Raw genomic sequence first — 17,244 nt, forward strand, 5'->3', positions numbered from 1 at the left:
CCTGATAATTTATCATCTTCTTAGTCATTGTGCATTCATATTTCTGGAACGATTTATTCAGCAGTGGAATAGTTTAGAAAACTGATACATAAACTCCTTGAACAAGGGCAGTTTACCCCTTTCAGATATTATTTCCAGCTGTCTGTATCAGTTCATGACTTCATTGCATGGATTTACATCTGGTTCTTATTTTGTTAATTATCTTTGTTGCTGGCTGAGCTCCTGCCAGTGCCCTTAGCCATCACTTCCACAAAATGAGCACATCTTTTGTGCAAAAATACATACTTTTTCTCATTTAAAAGTATCATCTTACAGTTCCATCATGTGCCTTTTTATTTTTGCCTTACAAGGAAATGAGAGACTTAATAAGTCATCTCCATCTTTATCTCTGATCTTTTTCTTTTCATCTGTATGATTCCTCTGCTTGAATTTACCAGGGATGAACAAACCTCAGAAGCTTCCCTCTCTAAAGGATGGTATGTTTTACTCTGTTTTTCTCCTTGGACTTCCACGCATACTGGAGTCTTGATTTCAAAGGAGCTCAAAATCCCAAGTAAACTTCCGTGAAACTTGGGAACTCTTTGTTGCTACGAACTTGGTTTCAAAAACAAACAGCGCACACTGACCTCTGATTTGTACGGGAGTCTTGCAAGCATCAGTGGGTTTGCCATGACATATGACATCAAGATGTCCTGCATTAGCCTCATCTTCTCTTGGCTCTGCCAGAAGTGCAGATGTTAGCATGGGGGGAGCCTTGCTCTAGACAGCCTCCGTCAGCAAGACCTTTTTTATCGCTTGTCCAGTCATCGAGCTTCCTAACACATGATAAATGGTTTAGGAGGTCCTGGAGTATTTCCAGCATCAGACCTTCAGTCTCTTGTTTATTCTTCTTCCACATCTGTGTAATGTTGCTGTCTCAGCAGAGACAGTTCCTGGGTTAGGCCAATGCATGCAAGAGGAGGAGTGGGTCCCTGCACTGCTGTTGGCTCTGTCTGCCAGAGCCATGTGGACACGGTGGGAACCTTTTTATACATTCCCTTGAGTACGTACAGCTCTGGGCTTAGGTTTCGGCTGTAGCTCCTAACAAGTTTTGCTGCCCTTAGTAGGACCTTTGCTATTTCTGCTTTTCTTGAAATAAATGAAGCCACATGTTGCGTTCAAAGCAAGGATCTGCTGCCAATCTGCTCAATGCCATTCCGGTACTTTCCATGTTGTTCTCTATGTTTGTGTCAGGGCAGTCTCCTACTGTGGCTGCTGCCGAGGACCAACATCTGTGAGCCATCCCTAGAGATGCCAAGATGTTTTTCCGGAGAGAGTAAAATCTGACAGCCAAGAGAATAGGCAATCATTTAAATGTGGAGTACAACTGTCTTGGCATCTCCCATAGCCAGACATTTAGGTGTACTTTTACCTGCAGCCAGGATATATATCCTGGAAAAGTCCCCATACCTATAAACCCTGTGAGCTGTTTTAAAGGTTTTAGTCTATGCATCGGTCTTGAGAATGATATGAGTTTATCAGAGACCAGGCAGAGCCAGAAAGTCCAAACCAGAAGCTAAACTGCTCTAAATCCTAGCTTTACTCCCTCTCCATGAACAGGGCGTACACATCCCGTTGCAGTCACAGCATTACAAGTGATTGCATTACTGCAGCTTAGTAAGTGACTGCCCGATTACTAAACTAAAGCCAGCACTGGTTGAAGGTGTGAAGGTCAAGGGCAGCTTTGGCAGCAGCAACCAGAAGACAGCGGATTTTAGGAGCCGGAGAGCAGTAAGTCAAGCAGCACACCAGAGACCATGGGCTTCAGGAGAGCAGACGTGGAGCTGTTCAGGGACCTGGCAGGCAGGACGCTGCAGGAAGCTGTCTGGAAGGGGAAGGGAGCCCGGGAGACCTGGCTGATTTGTGTGGACACAGGAACATCAGTAAGGACTTCCTGTTGTACAAGGAAATGAGCAGGTGTGAGATAACTTGGAAGAGAACTCTTTAGCAGGGGATCAGACTAAATGACCTCCAGAGGTCCCGTCCCACCTCAGCTACTCTGTGGTTCTATTATCGTGTCCAAGCCTGTAGCCTGCTTCAACTGTGACGTAGAATGTACTCGGGTTTTACACCTGTATATGTGTGTACAGGCACACAGGCATGTGTGCAGGTGTATGCAAGTAATGAATTTAATACGCAAGAATGAATTTAGTAATTTTGCCTGTTTTCTGCAGCTCTGGCTTTTCTACAACTAGAGCTAGGTAGTACAGACCAGAATTCAGGATCGGGGAGCCATGAAGCTCACAAGCACTTAGGTCTTGGCTTTTAAGCGGAGCGGCACTTGCTTCTGAACGACTGAATCGCATCATGTCCAAAGGTAACGTATTTCCATTGCCAGAGCTATTAGTCAATACAAACACAGGATGTTTTAAAACGAAAACAATAATTCAAATCCTGTTTGTGTTCTATGATTCATATATTTTATTCCTAAATTTCACTGAAACCGGAGACTGGAATTAGAATGGTCAGCATAGGATTCCTGCTTGTAGTCAAAGAAACCAACATGGTTTTTCTTTATGTCAGTGCAAATCAGTATTAATGAATGTGGGTGGAAGAAAAATTAACCTTTTGAATAAACTGTCTGGGTCTTGCATTTCAGACCACAGAGCTGGGCTGGATAATTTGAAGCTGCAAATCTCTTCTGTCATCCCCTCTGGGTTTATGGGGCAATGTCTGTGGCCACAAGAGTATCCTCTGGTCTCACTCATGTTGGCAGTTACGCTGAGATGATGTAGGAGCTCAGAAATACAGTATTAACATGGTCATTTTAGGAAGCTACTGTGTATGAGCACTCATGGGCCATGCCAGTGCTCTTACCTTGTGACAAACACAGGAAAAGGCAGTTTTATTTAACTCTTCCATTAAAGACTATGTAAATGGACACTTCTTACACAGTAGTTTGCAAAGTTACGCTAACTGAATCATGTGTCTTCCAGATATATGAACAAACACTTCCCACTGCGATGGAAAGGCAGCGAAAACTGAAATCTTGTCATTCGCTCTGAAAACCTGAGCCTTCCTATTTAAACTTTCCCCCACAGCCAGCAAGGATGAAGTGATAAGAATCACTGCATGTGCTTCACAGCTCCCCTTTGTAAGGAAAACTAAACTCTTTCTTATGTGTGGAAGACATGGAAGAAAAGTGCCTAGCAGTTTTTTGAGGCCCTTTACACATCATGGGTCTGTGACTTAACCCCAGAAATGTCAGTGGAGTCACAACAGGGACAAATACAGCCTCCCTGTTTTTGGAGTTGGTGTATACAAGACTGCACCTCTCTTTTTTTCTCTCCCCACACCAGCCTCTCCTCTTCTAAAAACTCATTCCTCGCTCACATCTTCTGGGGAGGAGGGCTCAGTAGAGAAATCTGGGCAATTGCCCAAAGCAATCTGTAAAGCAATTTTCAACGAAAAGAATCTCTTTCTTTTCCCCAGCATCTGCCTCACTGGCAGCAACCCTCCAGCCAAGGAGGCTGCCTGCTGCCACCGAGGAACTCTGCTGCCCAAGCGAGGCGCTGCGGTTTCCTCAGTGTGCAAACAGTCCCCATGAGGACGGTGTCCTCCCACTGTAAGAGCAAAGCTCTTGGGGATCACGGGAGTGCCTCAAGTGGGACCCTTCTGCACAGGGCCCAGTCCTGCACGACTGTAATACAGTTGGGGAAGAACTGAGATCTGCTGACATCCTCTGAAGGCAGCCGGGCACATTGTGCCATGCAGAACAGGCTCTTGGTTGCTTGCTGTCCCGTCTCCCTGCAGAGGCTGATATACAGTGGCTTTGCTTTGGAACCCCCGAATCGCTCCAGCCTGGCAGGTACTTCAGTGCTGAAGCTGTACATCGCTTTGTTCTTCAATGGTTATTATTCCCAGGAAATATCTTTGCTCCAGGCATAATCCAGAATTTCCTGGGACATTCAGGGCAATACATCTTTCCTCCTTTAAGCCCTGAGCAGGCATGTACAGTAATCCTAGGCTGTACTGCTGAGGTTAGTTAATGAACTGGAGAGCTGGGCTTGCTCTGCCCTAGACAGAGCACTGATAGGAGGTGTTCAGCATTCTAGTTACTGATTTTTTTTATTAAGAAAATAAGCCCAGTGATGGCTCAGCAAGGTAACAGCAAGCTATTAGTCCATAACTTGGACATCAAACATTAATTCTAGCTTAAGTCAACAGTTGTTCCCTAGAGCTCTTCAGTGTTTAGATGGTGACGGCCCATCCTTTAGACAAATAACATGGTCACAAATAACTCTTGCCTGGGAGGCCCAGCACTGGGCGGGTATTTTTGAAGATGGCTTCATCTGAGAAAGTCCTTCCTGGGGAGGGACATAGGCCCCGAGTGCAAGCAACAGCAAAGCCACTATCTGAAAACCTGCGAACCAATGCAGAGGACCTCGTACCCAGATAGAGGAGCCCAGATACAGGAGCAGGACAGGAGCCTCAAAGTACACTGCTGGGTTTACCGGGAGGCGGCCCCTTCCTCAGGCTGTTAGCTGCTAAAAGTCTCAGTGGGAAGGCTGGCGTGTTGGCAAAGCCATTAAACCCTGCAGCTTATTGAGCAGATGGCAAGGAAGACTCGGAGGCTGATACAGGAAATAGGTATTTAGCAGAGCTGTGATAGCCAGACACATACAGGCTGGGAGACCACCGGCTTTTCTAGGTAATACCTTCTCTCCCTCCCTCCCTCGCTCCCCATAGCGCTTCTGGCTACTATGCGTTGCCTGAAGGCACATTCTGCTTAATGTGCCGTCATGTGTCTTCTTTCGCTTGTTTAATTATTTTAACAATATCAGTCATTTCCTAGATTGCTCGTCCCACATTGGGAAATCCCGGTCCTCGGTGGGCTAGCTCCCAAGACGAGGGATGTCAGATGAGGAATGCGCCCGTGCAGAGCCAAGGGGAACAGAGGGCAGGGCCCAGGGAGCAGCAGTGCCTGGCAGAGCCACCCCTTCCCCTCCACAGGGCCTGTCCCGCCTCACTCACTGCCCACAGGAGCTGTGGGACTCTGGCACTGGCTATTTAGCTGCAGTCAGACAGAACTGCACTGCTTCCCTTGTAGTACTTCACCAAGAAACTGTAAATAGAGAAGTGCCCATCTTACGTCTGAGGCATGTCCCAGATTGCAAAGGTAGTGTTAAAAACACCCGCCTGAGGAGTGTCAGGGAAAAGAACGTGGGGAACAAAGCAAAACCCTGGACTTCCATCTAGTTTGTGCAATTTTCCAGCTGACTTTCCTCTGGGTCTTCTCGCTTTACAATGATTTGTGGTATTTAGGATTGGATGTCAATGGTTTTCTGCACAGCCCAGCTACTCCATTGCTGGAACCTTGCCATGGTCAGAGGAAGGATGGTGAGGCCCAGTTAGTCATCCCAGTATCACCAAGCAAGTCTCTCCAGGGACACCTGCTCACTGGGAAGCTGAAGCAAGTTATCTACCCTCTTTTAATCTTCAGCAGCCCAGAGGATGCTTAACAGGGCAGCAGCAACAAATAAGCTTGTACTTCACATGATATTTAATACAATTTTGTCCAAATCCTAATAATTCTTCCCTCTCACCCATTACAGTCCTATGCTCGTCCTACTCATCCGTTTTGAGAACTATATTTAAAGTAACTAAAGGAAGGTTCTGGATTGATGCCACTGGAACATTCACCGATAAATCAGTTTTCCTCTGTCATCAAGTAAGGCTGCTGGGTTGTGCTTTACACCAACGCTCAGGAGACCCTGTGAAAGGTGCTTAATGCAAGCAAATTCATAGACACCGTACAGCAGGGACCTTATGGGGAGTTTCCACCGAGGTCTGCATTTCCAGCTGAAAAATCTCAGAGGTCTACTAATTGTCCATGCTGAAAAACACTGGCACGGAGTTTAAGGCAGCAATGTGATTTAGCTGCCAGTGCTTTGCGCTAATACAAATCCCCATCTTGGGCTTGAATTCTGAGCTGTAGATGATGGAAACGGCTCCAGGGGACACAGTCTGTCTGCGAGAGCCGCTCACTCTGCAAATGTAATTGCTTCAAATATAAGTCCCCCATGCAGAGCTACACGGCCATGAGAAACCTTGGAGGAAAGTCTCAAGTATTTCATTGGGAAAGTTCAGTCAGTAATGAGGAATGTCAGATTTCTATGTACTCCCTCGTCTAAGAAAAAAGACAATTTTCCCCCTTACATCAGGAGGTGGTTTGGTGATGCTGGAATGAGATTTCATTTGAAGGGGATGTCCACGCTACCAGAAATCTATCTGGAACAAAGGAAATGAGAGGCCTCAGTCCCTTTCTCCTGAAAAATCACTCTGAAAGGTGCGTTATTTCCTAAATGATTCAATTCCTTCAAGGTAACATATAATGACTTTATAATGGCACAGTGATTGTGGCCTATTTCTCCATGGAAAGGAAGGGTAACTAGGTCACAGAGAAACAGAAATGAAAAGGCATTCAAGGCACAAAATCACAAAAATATTTCCCAGCTGCCTCAGCAGGAGAAATGGCTCTCTGCCTGTTGTTTACAGCCCAGGTTTTCAGCACTCCTACCCCAACGCACTGGGGTAGCAGGAAGGGTGGGGTTTCGCTTCATGACCCTGGGAATGCCTTTGGCTCAGACCTCAGTACAAAAAAGCCCACTCTCATTTTTCGGGCCAAGCACGTTGCTGTGCCTGAAAGGGGACCCATGGGAGCACCATTTGCTGCCACCGTTTCCTCTTCGGCTGTGACGGAGGTGGGAGCTGACCTCGGGTGCCCCACTGTCTCAGCAAGGCCAGCTGAGGCTTTGTGTCTCCTTCACACCAGCACGGTCAGCACAAAGGGGCTGTGCTCACCTGCCTGCTGTGTCTTCCCTTGTCTCACTGCTGTCTTAGTCTTAATCAATAAATAGGTAAGATCACCTCTTGTATTCTTTCAGAACATATTCAACATCAAGGAATACCACCTGCAGCAATAATCTGCCTCCAGGGACTCACTAACTAGAGAGCTTCCTTGAGTGCCCACACAGGTGCATTTGTGCAGGCAGATACTACATTTTCCCAGAGAAGGTGGCACTTCTGATCCTCATTCCTATTCATCTCAGGGGCCAAACTCACTAACTCCAGAGAGAACAAGACCAGTCCCCTGAGATATACTCCAAGCAAAGAAAAAAAGAGCGTGAAGCTCATACAGGCACGTACTTCCTTGGCCGTGCTGCCAATACTAACTGCCAAAGTTCTATCAAACCCTTCCTGGCAATAAGTCCCGACGTGCTGAAGCTGCCACTGGGATCATTACATCAAGATGCACAGACTGCACGAGGGATGGGCTAGTGCCCAGGAGGGGATGCTTTGGGATTTAAAAAATGAAGTAGCATTTTTAATTACTTTTGCCTTCTCGCACGATTTTTCATTAAGTCTGCAAATACTGGGCCACAGTTTCTGCCCATCACATTGGCAGTTGCAACAGATACTCTTGTCACTTTGTTTTTTCTTCTGCATTTAGGACTTTCTGGAATACAGTAACCGAGGGAAATGCTGCTGGTTTTACCACCAAACGTCACTGCCTCTCTGGGAATAGCTGGGGAGTAATGCAGCTAAATCTGTCCGAGCTCCCACGTATTTCCACCCCCTTTCCAGGCACAGTGGCACAGTTTAACAAACCTGCTGGTGGCCCAGGAGGGCAATGAGGTGAATGATCTCTCAGAAAGGGAACTGGCTATGTGTGGCTGGATGGAGCTGCTGGGAGATTTAGCAAGGCCAGCAAGTCAGAAATGGGGAGGGAAGCGGGTGGCAGCTTGAGATGAAGACTGTGGCTGTGCTGAAGGATTGAGAAATGAGAGAAAAGGAGCGGGAAGGGAACTATTCCCTTGGGGGATGAGGCACCTGGGGACTTGCTGAGCAGAAAGCTCGAGTGAGAGTCAGAACAGAAGCCCCTTTGTAAGTCAAGAGGTTGCGGTGTAAGAGGAATCCTATTCTCTGCTCACCTTGGCTTTGTTGTCCATGGTAACGGCCAGCTGCATCCTCTTCCCCATCCTGAACGTGAACATATGATCTGCTTCCTCCTCCTCCTCCTCCTCCTCACTGCCAATGCCGAACCCAGGGCTTGTAGGACAGGGACTCCCCCATTTCTCACTCACCACCCTTTTGTCCTGGAAAGTGAATCACTTCTGTTAGCAAATCCAGGCCCCTCGGCTCACCAGTGGGATTCCCTTCCCCAAACACACCTGCACGCGCGCAGGGAGGCCAGCTACCGAAAGGCAGGCCTTGCCCTGAGGACGCTCGCTGTGCCCGGCGCGGGGCCGTGACATTCCTAGGGAACAAGGGGCTCGTTGTCTGCTCAGCAGCGAAACCCACAATTACAGCGGGTTTGGAAAATCCTTTGCACTTACAAATCTGACATTTCAGACTAAAATGTCAGAGTTATGGGAAACAAATGTCATCCTCCTCTCTTTCTGCAGCACTCTGAGTTAGATCGGGAAAGCCTAAGTCCTGATGGAGATGGCCTGGGAAGCCAAGTGGATGGCTCCTGAGGGTGGTGCTCACCATCGAGAGGGCTGGGCTATCTTGTCCATAGTGTTCAGTCTGGGTAATTGCATCTTTCAGGTCCTGTATGAGAGAAAAATGTGTGCAACAGCGCACCTGCGGAGCAAAGCGAGGGCCGGGGCGTGGCTAAGAAGCGAGCCGTGCGCTGGCCTGGATCTAACAGCCCAGGAGCACTGACTGCACGCAAGGAGGGTGGGCTGGCTCCGCGAGCTCCGCGCGAGCTCTGGCAGAGGACTTCGCCCAGGGGTTAAAGTGGGACTGGCCAGGTGGTTCACCAAGCCCCGCACTGCCGGGAGGGGTGGACAGAGCTTGTCAGACACAGATTTGGCCCAGTTAGGAAGGGAGCGTGGGACTTGCAGGCTTTGCGCCAGCTGTGGGAAGCCCCATAGCAACCAAGGGCTACTTGCTTTGACCACAACTTTGCCCAGCCTACGGGCACTCTCAGAGGCACTCCGGATGCCCCCAGTGACACACATCCACCTGCCTATGTTTCTGCAGTGATGCTGACACCTGGGACCCGTCCAGAGCCAAATGTGCCTGTTCACACATTCATTCATTCGCCTATGAATTTGTAGTTCCGCGGGCCTGGGTACAGGTGCCTTGGGCATGGCTGGAAATTCATGTGCATCGACTAAAATCACACTGAGCACACACCTCTGCAGAATTTTCACATCTGTTTGCAAGGGCTTAGGAGCCCTATGCCTGGCCAAGCTTTGCTGTGGAGGCTACTGCTTTCAGAACTGTCACTTTGCTGAGGTAGGACTGGAGTGAGAGCTGGCCTGTGGTGAAGGAGAGGCAGCACTTACATTGTGAGCTTTGGTGATGGTAATAGTGAGTCCATCCTGCTTGGGTCTCCGGGAGGTAACAGCCATTCCCTCCTGCTCAGCTCGCTTTTTGTCCTCTTCGATTTCCTGAAACATAAATACCCTTATCATCAGTATGTACCTGGATGCCTACAGATGTTGTCCATTTTCCTGTTTAGGATTTCTCCTAAATGGACCCACCTCCACCTCTAAGAGGGAGTGGACCAACTCGTGTCCAACATGTGTGCCCTTGGGAGGGGTCACAGGCAGCTCTGACCTGCATTACCTGTCCCTGTGGCACAGGGTAAATCTCGTATTGGCTCAGAGTGTCCCCCTGGTCTCAGCACACGTAGTGGGAAGCAAGCCCAGAGCATGGGGGGTGCTTCCTGACCGGCAGGGAGATGATGGGTTTGAGGTTCGGGAAGGATTGGGTGTAGGACCTGTGGAGAGGCTGGAAGACACACCGGGCCTGCAGAAAGGGAGGGCCGTGCTCAGGAGCTGTGGTCCCTATGCCACTCTGGGGCCAGGGCATCATCTGTGGCCAAGGGAAGGTGGCTGAGATCTGACTATCTACTAGGCAGCTTCTTCCAGAAGTCAGATGGTAGAGGCAGGTGGGCAGCATTTCGTATGGGGTAAGAGTTCCTCTCCCCCAGCTGCCCATGGCTTTCAACCCTTCCCAGAGCTTTCCACTACGTACCACTTTTTGCTGCCACCACAAAAGGTCCAAAATGGCTCCTGTGGTATCAAAGGAAATGTCTTCTGAGCAAGACCCAGCCCAGAGCACCACTCTGTCTCTCAGCTCTGGACCCAAGACACAAAGCCTGCTCTGGGTTTCCGGGTTTTCAGCACAGCTCTCTGCCAAACTCGAGACTGCCCACCCAGCCAGCAAATGTTAAAGAGCCCCTAAAGCCAAGTGGCCTCGGGCACAGGCAGGAGAAGGTCCCGGACAAGCCAAGGGGGACCCTTCTGCCAGGAGTACCCCCAGGCTGTCCTGCTCTGCACTGCCCTACGCAGGCACCCACCGAGAAGGGTAAACAAATCCGCAGGGAGAGCTCTGGGTCACCACAGCATCCCCCAAACCAGCTCACACAAGCCAGGCTGGGTATCTCCTCCAGGCTGCTGGGTAGACTCTCTTGGCCAAGGCAGGACAAAAAAACAGCTGGAGGGCTTCCTCCTAATTCAGAGGGTAACCAGCAGGCTGCTAAAGCCTTGATTTGCCTTCATCTTCCTTTTTTTTCATGGCACCATTTTTGGAGATCTCTGTGCTCCACGGAAACACTGGGACCAGTGAGGATAGAGCTTCAACCCATACCCCTGCCCTGGTAGGGAAGATAAACCTATCAAACATCTTGAGGATGCAACCTCCTGTGCATCCAAGAGGATAAGCATGAGGCACTGGGAAGGACAGACGAGAAAAAAAGTCAGGGGAGTAGAAGGTGAAGGGGCAGGAAAGGTGTGATGCAGGTAGAGGAAGACGGTAGGGTGAGAAGAGATGCTGCAGCAGCAAGGCAAGCGCCAGCAAGCTCCTTTCCAGTGCAATTCAGGAGCTGGAGCTAAAGGCAGAGCTCTGCTCACCCACTCCGAATCCCTTCTGATGTAAAAACTGTATTTGTATAACAAAGTCACTCCAACACTGCTGACCATTTTCATTACACTGGGAGCTGAGGACTCCAAAACAGAGCTGGCAAAGGTAAGAACCTGCAGACTTACCTGGTATCGTCGTATGAGTGCTTCATTCTTTTTCCGCAAAGCCAGTATTTTCTTATCGAGTTCAACATCCTTCTGCTCTTTCTTCCTTAACACTGCATCATCCACAGCAGCATCCTGAAAACAGGAGAAAACAGTCATCACACCAACAGGACAAAACCCGCTCCTTCTGTTGAGATGGTGTGGGAAGTGGAAGAGTCCTTCCCCACCATTTCTCCCCTTGGTCCTCCATTAAAAAGAATACTATATCTTGTAAACTGACTTTTTCCTGACAGAACTGACCTTTTATTTTCCTACGATTTTTTTTCAGCAATGAGGTAGTTAGAGGAAAAGCTGATGTCCCAGTTTGATGGCTGTCAGTAGGCTCCAGAGTTAACACACTGCTTAGCTGCATGCAGTAAATGACACCTCTCCCTGCTGTTGGTGCAGGTGTTCCCAAGCACATCAGTTTCCCTCCATTTACATTCAGAGAGCACCTTGATTACCACCGGGGATAATGAATTGGATTTTTTAAATTCTACTGACAGCAGTGTCTAGCAAAAATTAATGCTGATGAGCATCAACTCACTGCAGCAAGCTGATCCATATCGTCTAGACTCTGCCCGGTGTTTGCATGAAGAGCAAGGTGGCAAGGCTGAGATCTCCAAGGCACTACAGGTTTATTTTTAAACAGCGTTTTTGTGCTCTCCTTATCAGCATGGCATCTGCATGCTGCAGAGATCTCATATTCCCACTCCTTCATTCACACAGAGAGCTGGGTAAGACAAAGTGAGACTGAGGAGGGGAGGAAAGGAACCCCAAATCTCTGAGCAGCCATCGCACGTCTGGGTACCTCTTCTGCTGACATGGCAACTCTAAGCACCACCAGGCTACCCCCCAGCCCGCCTTTGCCGTTTGGCCCTGTGCAGTAAATCTGCCGCAGGGGCACTGCAGCAAATCCAGCTGCATCCAGCAAATCCATATTGCCCACAGCGCCAGGAAAGTTTGGAGGAATCGAGAAGCAAATGGAACAAAAACGTCGCCCATCTCGCTACAACCAGATGTTGCTCCTGCGGGCGATTCACAGGGTTGTGCCCCTCTGAAGCGGAAACAGCCAGCACGTGGTGGAAAGGCACGGTGACGGTCCCCAGGGGCTGGAAAAGCGGTGCCAGCGTCCTCTGGGGCCAGGGTGGTGAAACAATCCTGGCCCCCTCCTCGCCCTGGACCTGTCGGGGTCTCTGGGGCTGGTATCAGACCCTGATCCAGGGCACCTCAGACCCCGGCTGTACCCCGGGGGCTGGGAGAGGGACCTGTCTGGGGCAAAGCTGCACCCCACCCTCAACCCCAGCCTCCCAAACCCTTCCAGCCTCAGCCCAGCGCTGACCTGATGGCTGCTGTAAGCCTGGTCCTAAAACCAGTTGCATGAGTATAGTGGGGATAACTGGTGAGGTTTCAGTAGCGGGGGATAGGCTGTGGGGTGACCTGTGAGGGGACTGAGGAGGCGGAGGAAGAGGAGGAGGAGGAGGAGGACAAGGAGGAGGAGGAGGGGGAGGAGTAGAGGCCCACCTGAGTGGGGACACCAGAGCAGCTGCTGCCGGTGGGGGAGCCTCCAGGCACGGACCCCATCACCGGAGCTGCCCTCGCCTTGACGAAGGGAGAGGATGCCCCGTGCTAAGTGGGGCAGAGAACAAAAACATGGGGGTGAGCGGTGCTGGGACAGAAGCAGGGGTGTTTTTCCTAAGGGGGTGTTTGGTTTTTCTTTAAAACCAGTATCAATTGTTAATAAATGGTTGATAGGCAAATAAAATTCCCTGAAACAATCAAGTGGTTTTGCTCACGATGCATGGGCAAGGCATGTTTTTTGCCCATCCCTGTTGGCTTCCTATCAAATTCCTCATAAAAATACCAAGACCTTCAAGACAACTGTCGGTTTCCCCGTTTTCGCGGGAGTGAATCACCGCCACCTCCCTGCGAGTATTTCTGCTGCCCTCGCTTCTCCAGGGCCAACAGCTCCCGGCTGTGCCCATCCCAAGGGCAAAATCCCCACAAGCATCCCCTGCTGCAGGCTCTGGAGCATTCAAGGCTGGGAAGAGCTTCTGCAGAGGCAGGAGGGGGTTTTCCTTCATTAATCATGACATAACAGGTGTGACCTCCTTCAGGGAAGGATCTGTCAGGGGCCAGCCACAGCAGCTGGGGACACGGGATCTGGGTCTGACACCCGCCATGCCCTGGGAGCCTTCATGCCGGAGGTGACTCAGGCAGCCAGGCTCCCCAGGGTCCAGCCTCCAGCGGTAGCCAACGGGCTTGCAAAGCCCTTCTCCTGGGAAGGAAGGGTTTCTCTCACAGACCTCAGGTGCCTTTTGCCTGGTCCTAAGTAGGTCACCAGAGGAAAAACTGGAGCAGTGGAGGTCTGGCGGAGGGGATGGAGGGGTGCTGTCAAACACAGCCCTTCTTAAACTGAGCCAACACGCAGTGAAAGCCCAAGGCTTGACGGCAAAGAGTAAAACCACAGATGTGGTAGCCCAGGGGAGGGAAAGCCTTTGACTCTGCTCTGTGTTCCCAGTTTGTGAACTCTATCCAGTGTTATACAGGGGCTCCTGCCTCCTGAAGATCTATGTGTTTATAGTGTGCCAGTGCATCAAACGAGGCACAATTAAGGTGCTGGGAACCTGAGCTTTGATTTTTGTGTGTCATGTAGCATTTTGTCAGGATGGGGATATCCTGCCCATTTGAAAGCACAAGATTTTAGCTGAGCTGCAGGAATTACTTCCTTAACACAAGAAGGTTTTCAGCTACCTGGGAGGTGGACACCGAGTAAGAATGTAGGCATGTTTGATCAGCTGGCCCTTCAGAAAATAATTCTAGGTAGTGTGTGGGAATACAGTCAGGGGTTAGCACCACTGCTGTTCCAAAAGCATCACAGGCCTCCCGGGAACCAGGGCTGCAAATCATCCCATGTGCCCAGCCAGACTCGCCTTCAAAGGAAGGGATCCAGCTGCTGAATCACCGCACATCCCTGCAATGCTCGGTCTTCCTTTCCAGGGCTTTACATGAAAAAAACCCCAAAGCTAATGACATCTCAGCTCCCGTCAGGCAAATCTGTGCTTGATCTGCAAAGAACAGGGCCACGGATGGGGGGAGAAGTCTGCGTACGTAATGTTCTTTGGTGAAAAGGGACTAAAGGTTGAAAATGTGATAGCATCACAGAGGAGGTGGGCTGGATGTCAGAAACCAGAGAGGGCAGAGGCAGGGGAACCAGTTTGCTAAAGCAGATCTCAGATCTGCCCAAGCGCATCTTCACTCACCTCCCCAGTGAGGGGTATTTTATTGGTGCTGATTTACCAGCCCTTGCCGAGGGCTGCTCTGCCAGGACACAGGCACGCATTTGTGTTCAGGTGGAACAACAGGGACATTTAAACCGCCTCCACACGCTCTCCTGCTGGACAATGGGATTTTGTCAAGGTCTGTGGGAGAACGAAACACGTTTTTCCATTGCCATCAATCAACTGGCTACGCGACAGGTGAGTAGACTGTATATGTGGGTGGATACACTTTCATGGCCATTTTGCAAGGCTGATTAAAGCCGAATTCAGTGTTTACCTGAACAGAAGCTATTCTCTGAGCACTAAATTGGCAGGTTTGCTGTTTGCCAAGTGCTGGGGTGTTGGCTGCTTGAGGGTGGGATCAAAGTGGTGTATGCCCTCAAACACACCCCTTTCATCTTCCAATTCCTTTGAAGGGGCACTGACAGAGCTGCCGGCTCAGGAAGAATTTAAAAATTCCTGCAGAGATTGTATTTGTGCTCTTCTCTTTTCAAAGGCAAAAGATGGAAAGGACCTGTCAGGCCGTCCTCCCTCTCTGTGCAGGACTGCACATTTGTCAGCATTTTGTCTACGTTGCAACACAGCTTGTGCTGGGGGGAGGGGGGGTCTTTCCATTTCCAGCTGGAAACAAGTCACTGGGAGGAAAGTTTTGCTGGTATTCAGCACTTCTCCCCTTTATTAATGAACCCATTAAGGTATTTCTCTCTGCACAATCTGGGGAGCTGCAGATGAGAGCGGTCCACTGCCCGCACACCCCGAGGCCACAGAGCAGCCTCGCTGCATGCAGAAGCGTGGAGCAGCGTTTGGAGCCCACGCACCGGCTTGCAGGGGCTCACCCATTGTACGGTTCAGCCAAGTCAGCGTTTGCTCGTCAGCCGCTGCTGCGAGCCAGCCACTAACAGGGGGACGTGCCCTCTCCTCCGCTTCTGGAACCAACCCGCCGCCCCAGCCCATGCTGAAGCTGATGCCCAGGATGAAAAGTGGCTACACCGTGCCCTCCCCGGAGTAAAGCTCTTCCGGGGAGCCAAGGTGCCCGTATGTCACAGCGATGGGAGAATTATAAATGGCTTTGGCAGAACAAACGTGCGATGGCTTTGAATCAGAAAGCAGCCGAGCCCGATGCCTCCTAGATGGCAAGGCAGAGCGAGGAAGCTGCAGAACGAGAGGCCTCTTTCTCTCACAAATAAAACTGTCACAAAAGGAGAAATGGAGAGCTAGCGGCTTCGTGCTTCAATTAAATGACGACATCTCGTTCTGTCATACCCCCACTCCTAAGTGGCACACACACTTGCTACGCAGCTCATCGGGGGCTGGAGGGACGCCTCGCTCCAGACTGTCTCTGCGTGCAGTGTTTTCCCGCATACTTCTACGATCGCCTGCTTCTACAGTGAGAGACCTTGGAGGCAGCAGGGTTGGAAAAGCGAGAAAGACAGAAGGTGGGGGGGAGGGAAGAGGAGAGTGGAGTGGGGCCCTGAGCTAACATGCTTCTGCGTAAGCAAATGCATCCGCTCTTTTTAAGAAATATCCTCTGGCTTGACAGCTGCAGCTGAAACCCTTGCCGGGATAGGCACCATCCAGCACTCTCTGGGTTTCTGTTTGCTGTCTGTCCCAGCCTCCCACCCTCCCGGGAGGCACATTGTCCTGAGCCAGCCACCGCAACCTGCCCCGGCGACGGACGTGCAAACCCCGGCACCCAAAACCCACACACACACCCCCAACACCCCCCCGCCGACACAGTACGGCTTGTTTGCTCCCTGTGCGTGCTGGCAGCCAGGCGAGGAAAAAAAACAACAAAGCGACAATCACCAAAAGGCCACCCTGAAGGAAGCGAGTGCGAGTCCTTCCATGGGCTTTTTGGGTGAGGGACCCCACCGCCCCGTGCCCCTCCCAGGCCCCACAAAGGCAGCACTCACAGCTCGGTGCATGTTGGACATCGGCGGCGAAGCCCAGCGGATTCCAGAGCAGAGCTAAAAGAGGAGAGCCATCAGACGGCCTTTCTCAGCACTGGTTGCACAGCATACAAGATCATGTTTTGATTACAAAAGCCTTGTCTGGGCTCCCAGCCAAGAGCACTGGCTGCCTAATATACCAAGCACAGACAGGGTTTTGAGTGCCTGTGTCCTCCTCTCCAATCTCACTCTCTTTTTAAAAGAAACACTCCCCCTTTTCCCCCCTCCTGACTCCTTTTAACTTCCTGATGCCACAAGCCCTCGTTCAAAGTGGGAAAAGCCAGGCGAACAATGAAAAATGGATCAGGCAAACAGCTTGACTTCACTTCGTGGCCATTCACGGGGTCGTGTTATTTGTTATGCATGGCTAGTTGCACGCCTGGCAGGGGATCGGGAAAGTATCTGGGGTCCTGAATGTCTTGTGAGTGCGCGTATGTGCATGAGCCTTCAGGGGAAAACAAGTGCCAGATTTGCCTTTTTCTGTTTAATTTCAGTATTCTCCAGGAATGATTTCCCTGCTTTTAAAACGTGCCTTTCTTTCAGGGTGGGAGCAGAGCGATGCTGTGGGGTGGGCATTACCAGCTGGCACCATGACCAGCAGAAAGCACACAGTCAAAGGAGAGGACCCCCTGTAAGTCCCCATCCGAAAGCTGCCAAAATGACTCCCAGAAGAGTCACAAATAGCGGGGCTTTGGGAGAACGGGGGCAGCATTTAGCTGCTGCATCATGGGTTGCCACACTCAGACCCTTATCTCGGCACCACGTCCTGGCTGTGTGCTATGTCCCCCAACCTCAGAGGGACCTGCCTCGAGTGAGAGGCAAACAGCAGATGGGAGCACACGGGGGAATATTTAATTGCCCAAGGACCGATGCACACCCCAACCTTAATGAGGGCCCTGCTACATTCATGTGGTAAAATAAACAAGCAGGCCCACTGCCGGTACCTATCCA

At 50.5% G+C, this 17,244-nt stretch overlaps 1 protein-coding gene across 3 annotated transcripts in view; it reads right to left on the bottom strand.

Moving 5' to 3' along the window:
• Positions 1-16,447, bottom strand: part of CCDC9B (coiled-coil domain containing 9B) — a 49,191-nt gene extending 32,744 nt beyond the window's left edge. For 2 of the 3 annotated variants that reach the window (XM_074885114.1, XM_074885115.1), the window contains exons 1-5: positions 16,258-16,447; positions 11,046-11,159; positions 9,339-9,443; positions 8,533-8,595; positions 7,974-8,138 (exon numbers count right to left, since the gene is read on the bottom strand). In XM_074885114.1, the coding sequence (XP_074741215.1) occupies positions 7,974-8,138; positions 8,533-8,595; positions 9,339-9,443; positions 11,046-11,159; positions 16,258-16,278 (468 nt within the window). In that variant the 5' untranslated portion in view covers positions 16,279-16,447. The remainder of the gene's footprint in view (positions 1-7,973; positions 8,139-8,532; positions 8,596-9,338; positions 9,444-11,045; positions 11,160-16,257) is intronic. The other variant, XM_074885116.1, reaches the window with a different exon arrangement.
• Between the last annotated feature and the right edge of the window lie 797 nt (positions 16,448-17,244).

Source organism: Strix uralensis, chromosome 15 (assembly GCF_047716275.1).
Source record: "Strix uralensis isolate ZFMK-TIS-50842 chromosome 15, bStrUra1, whole genome shotgun sequence".
Lineage (NCBI taxonomy): Eukaryota > Metazoa > Chordata > Aves > Strigiformes > Strigidae > Strix > Strix uralensis.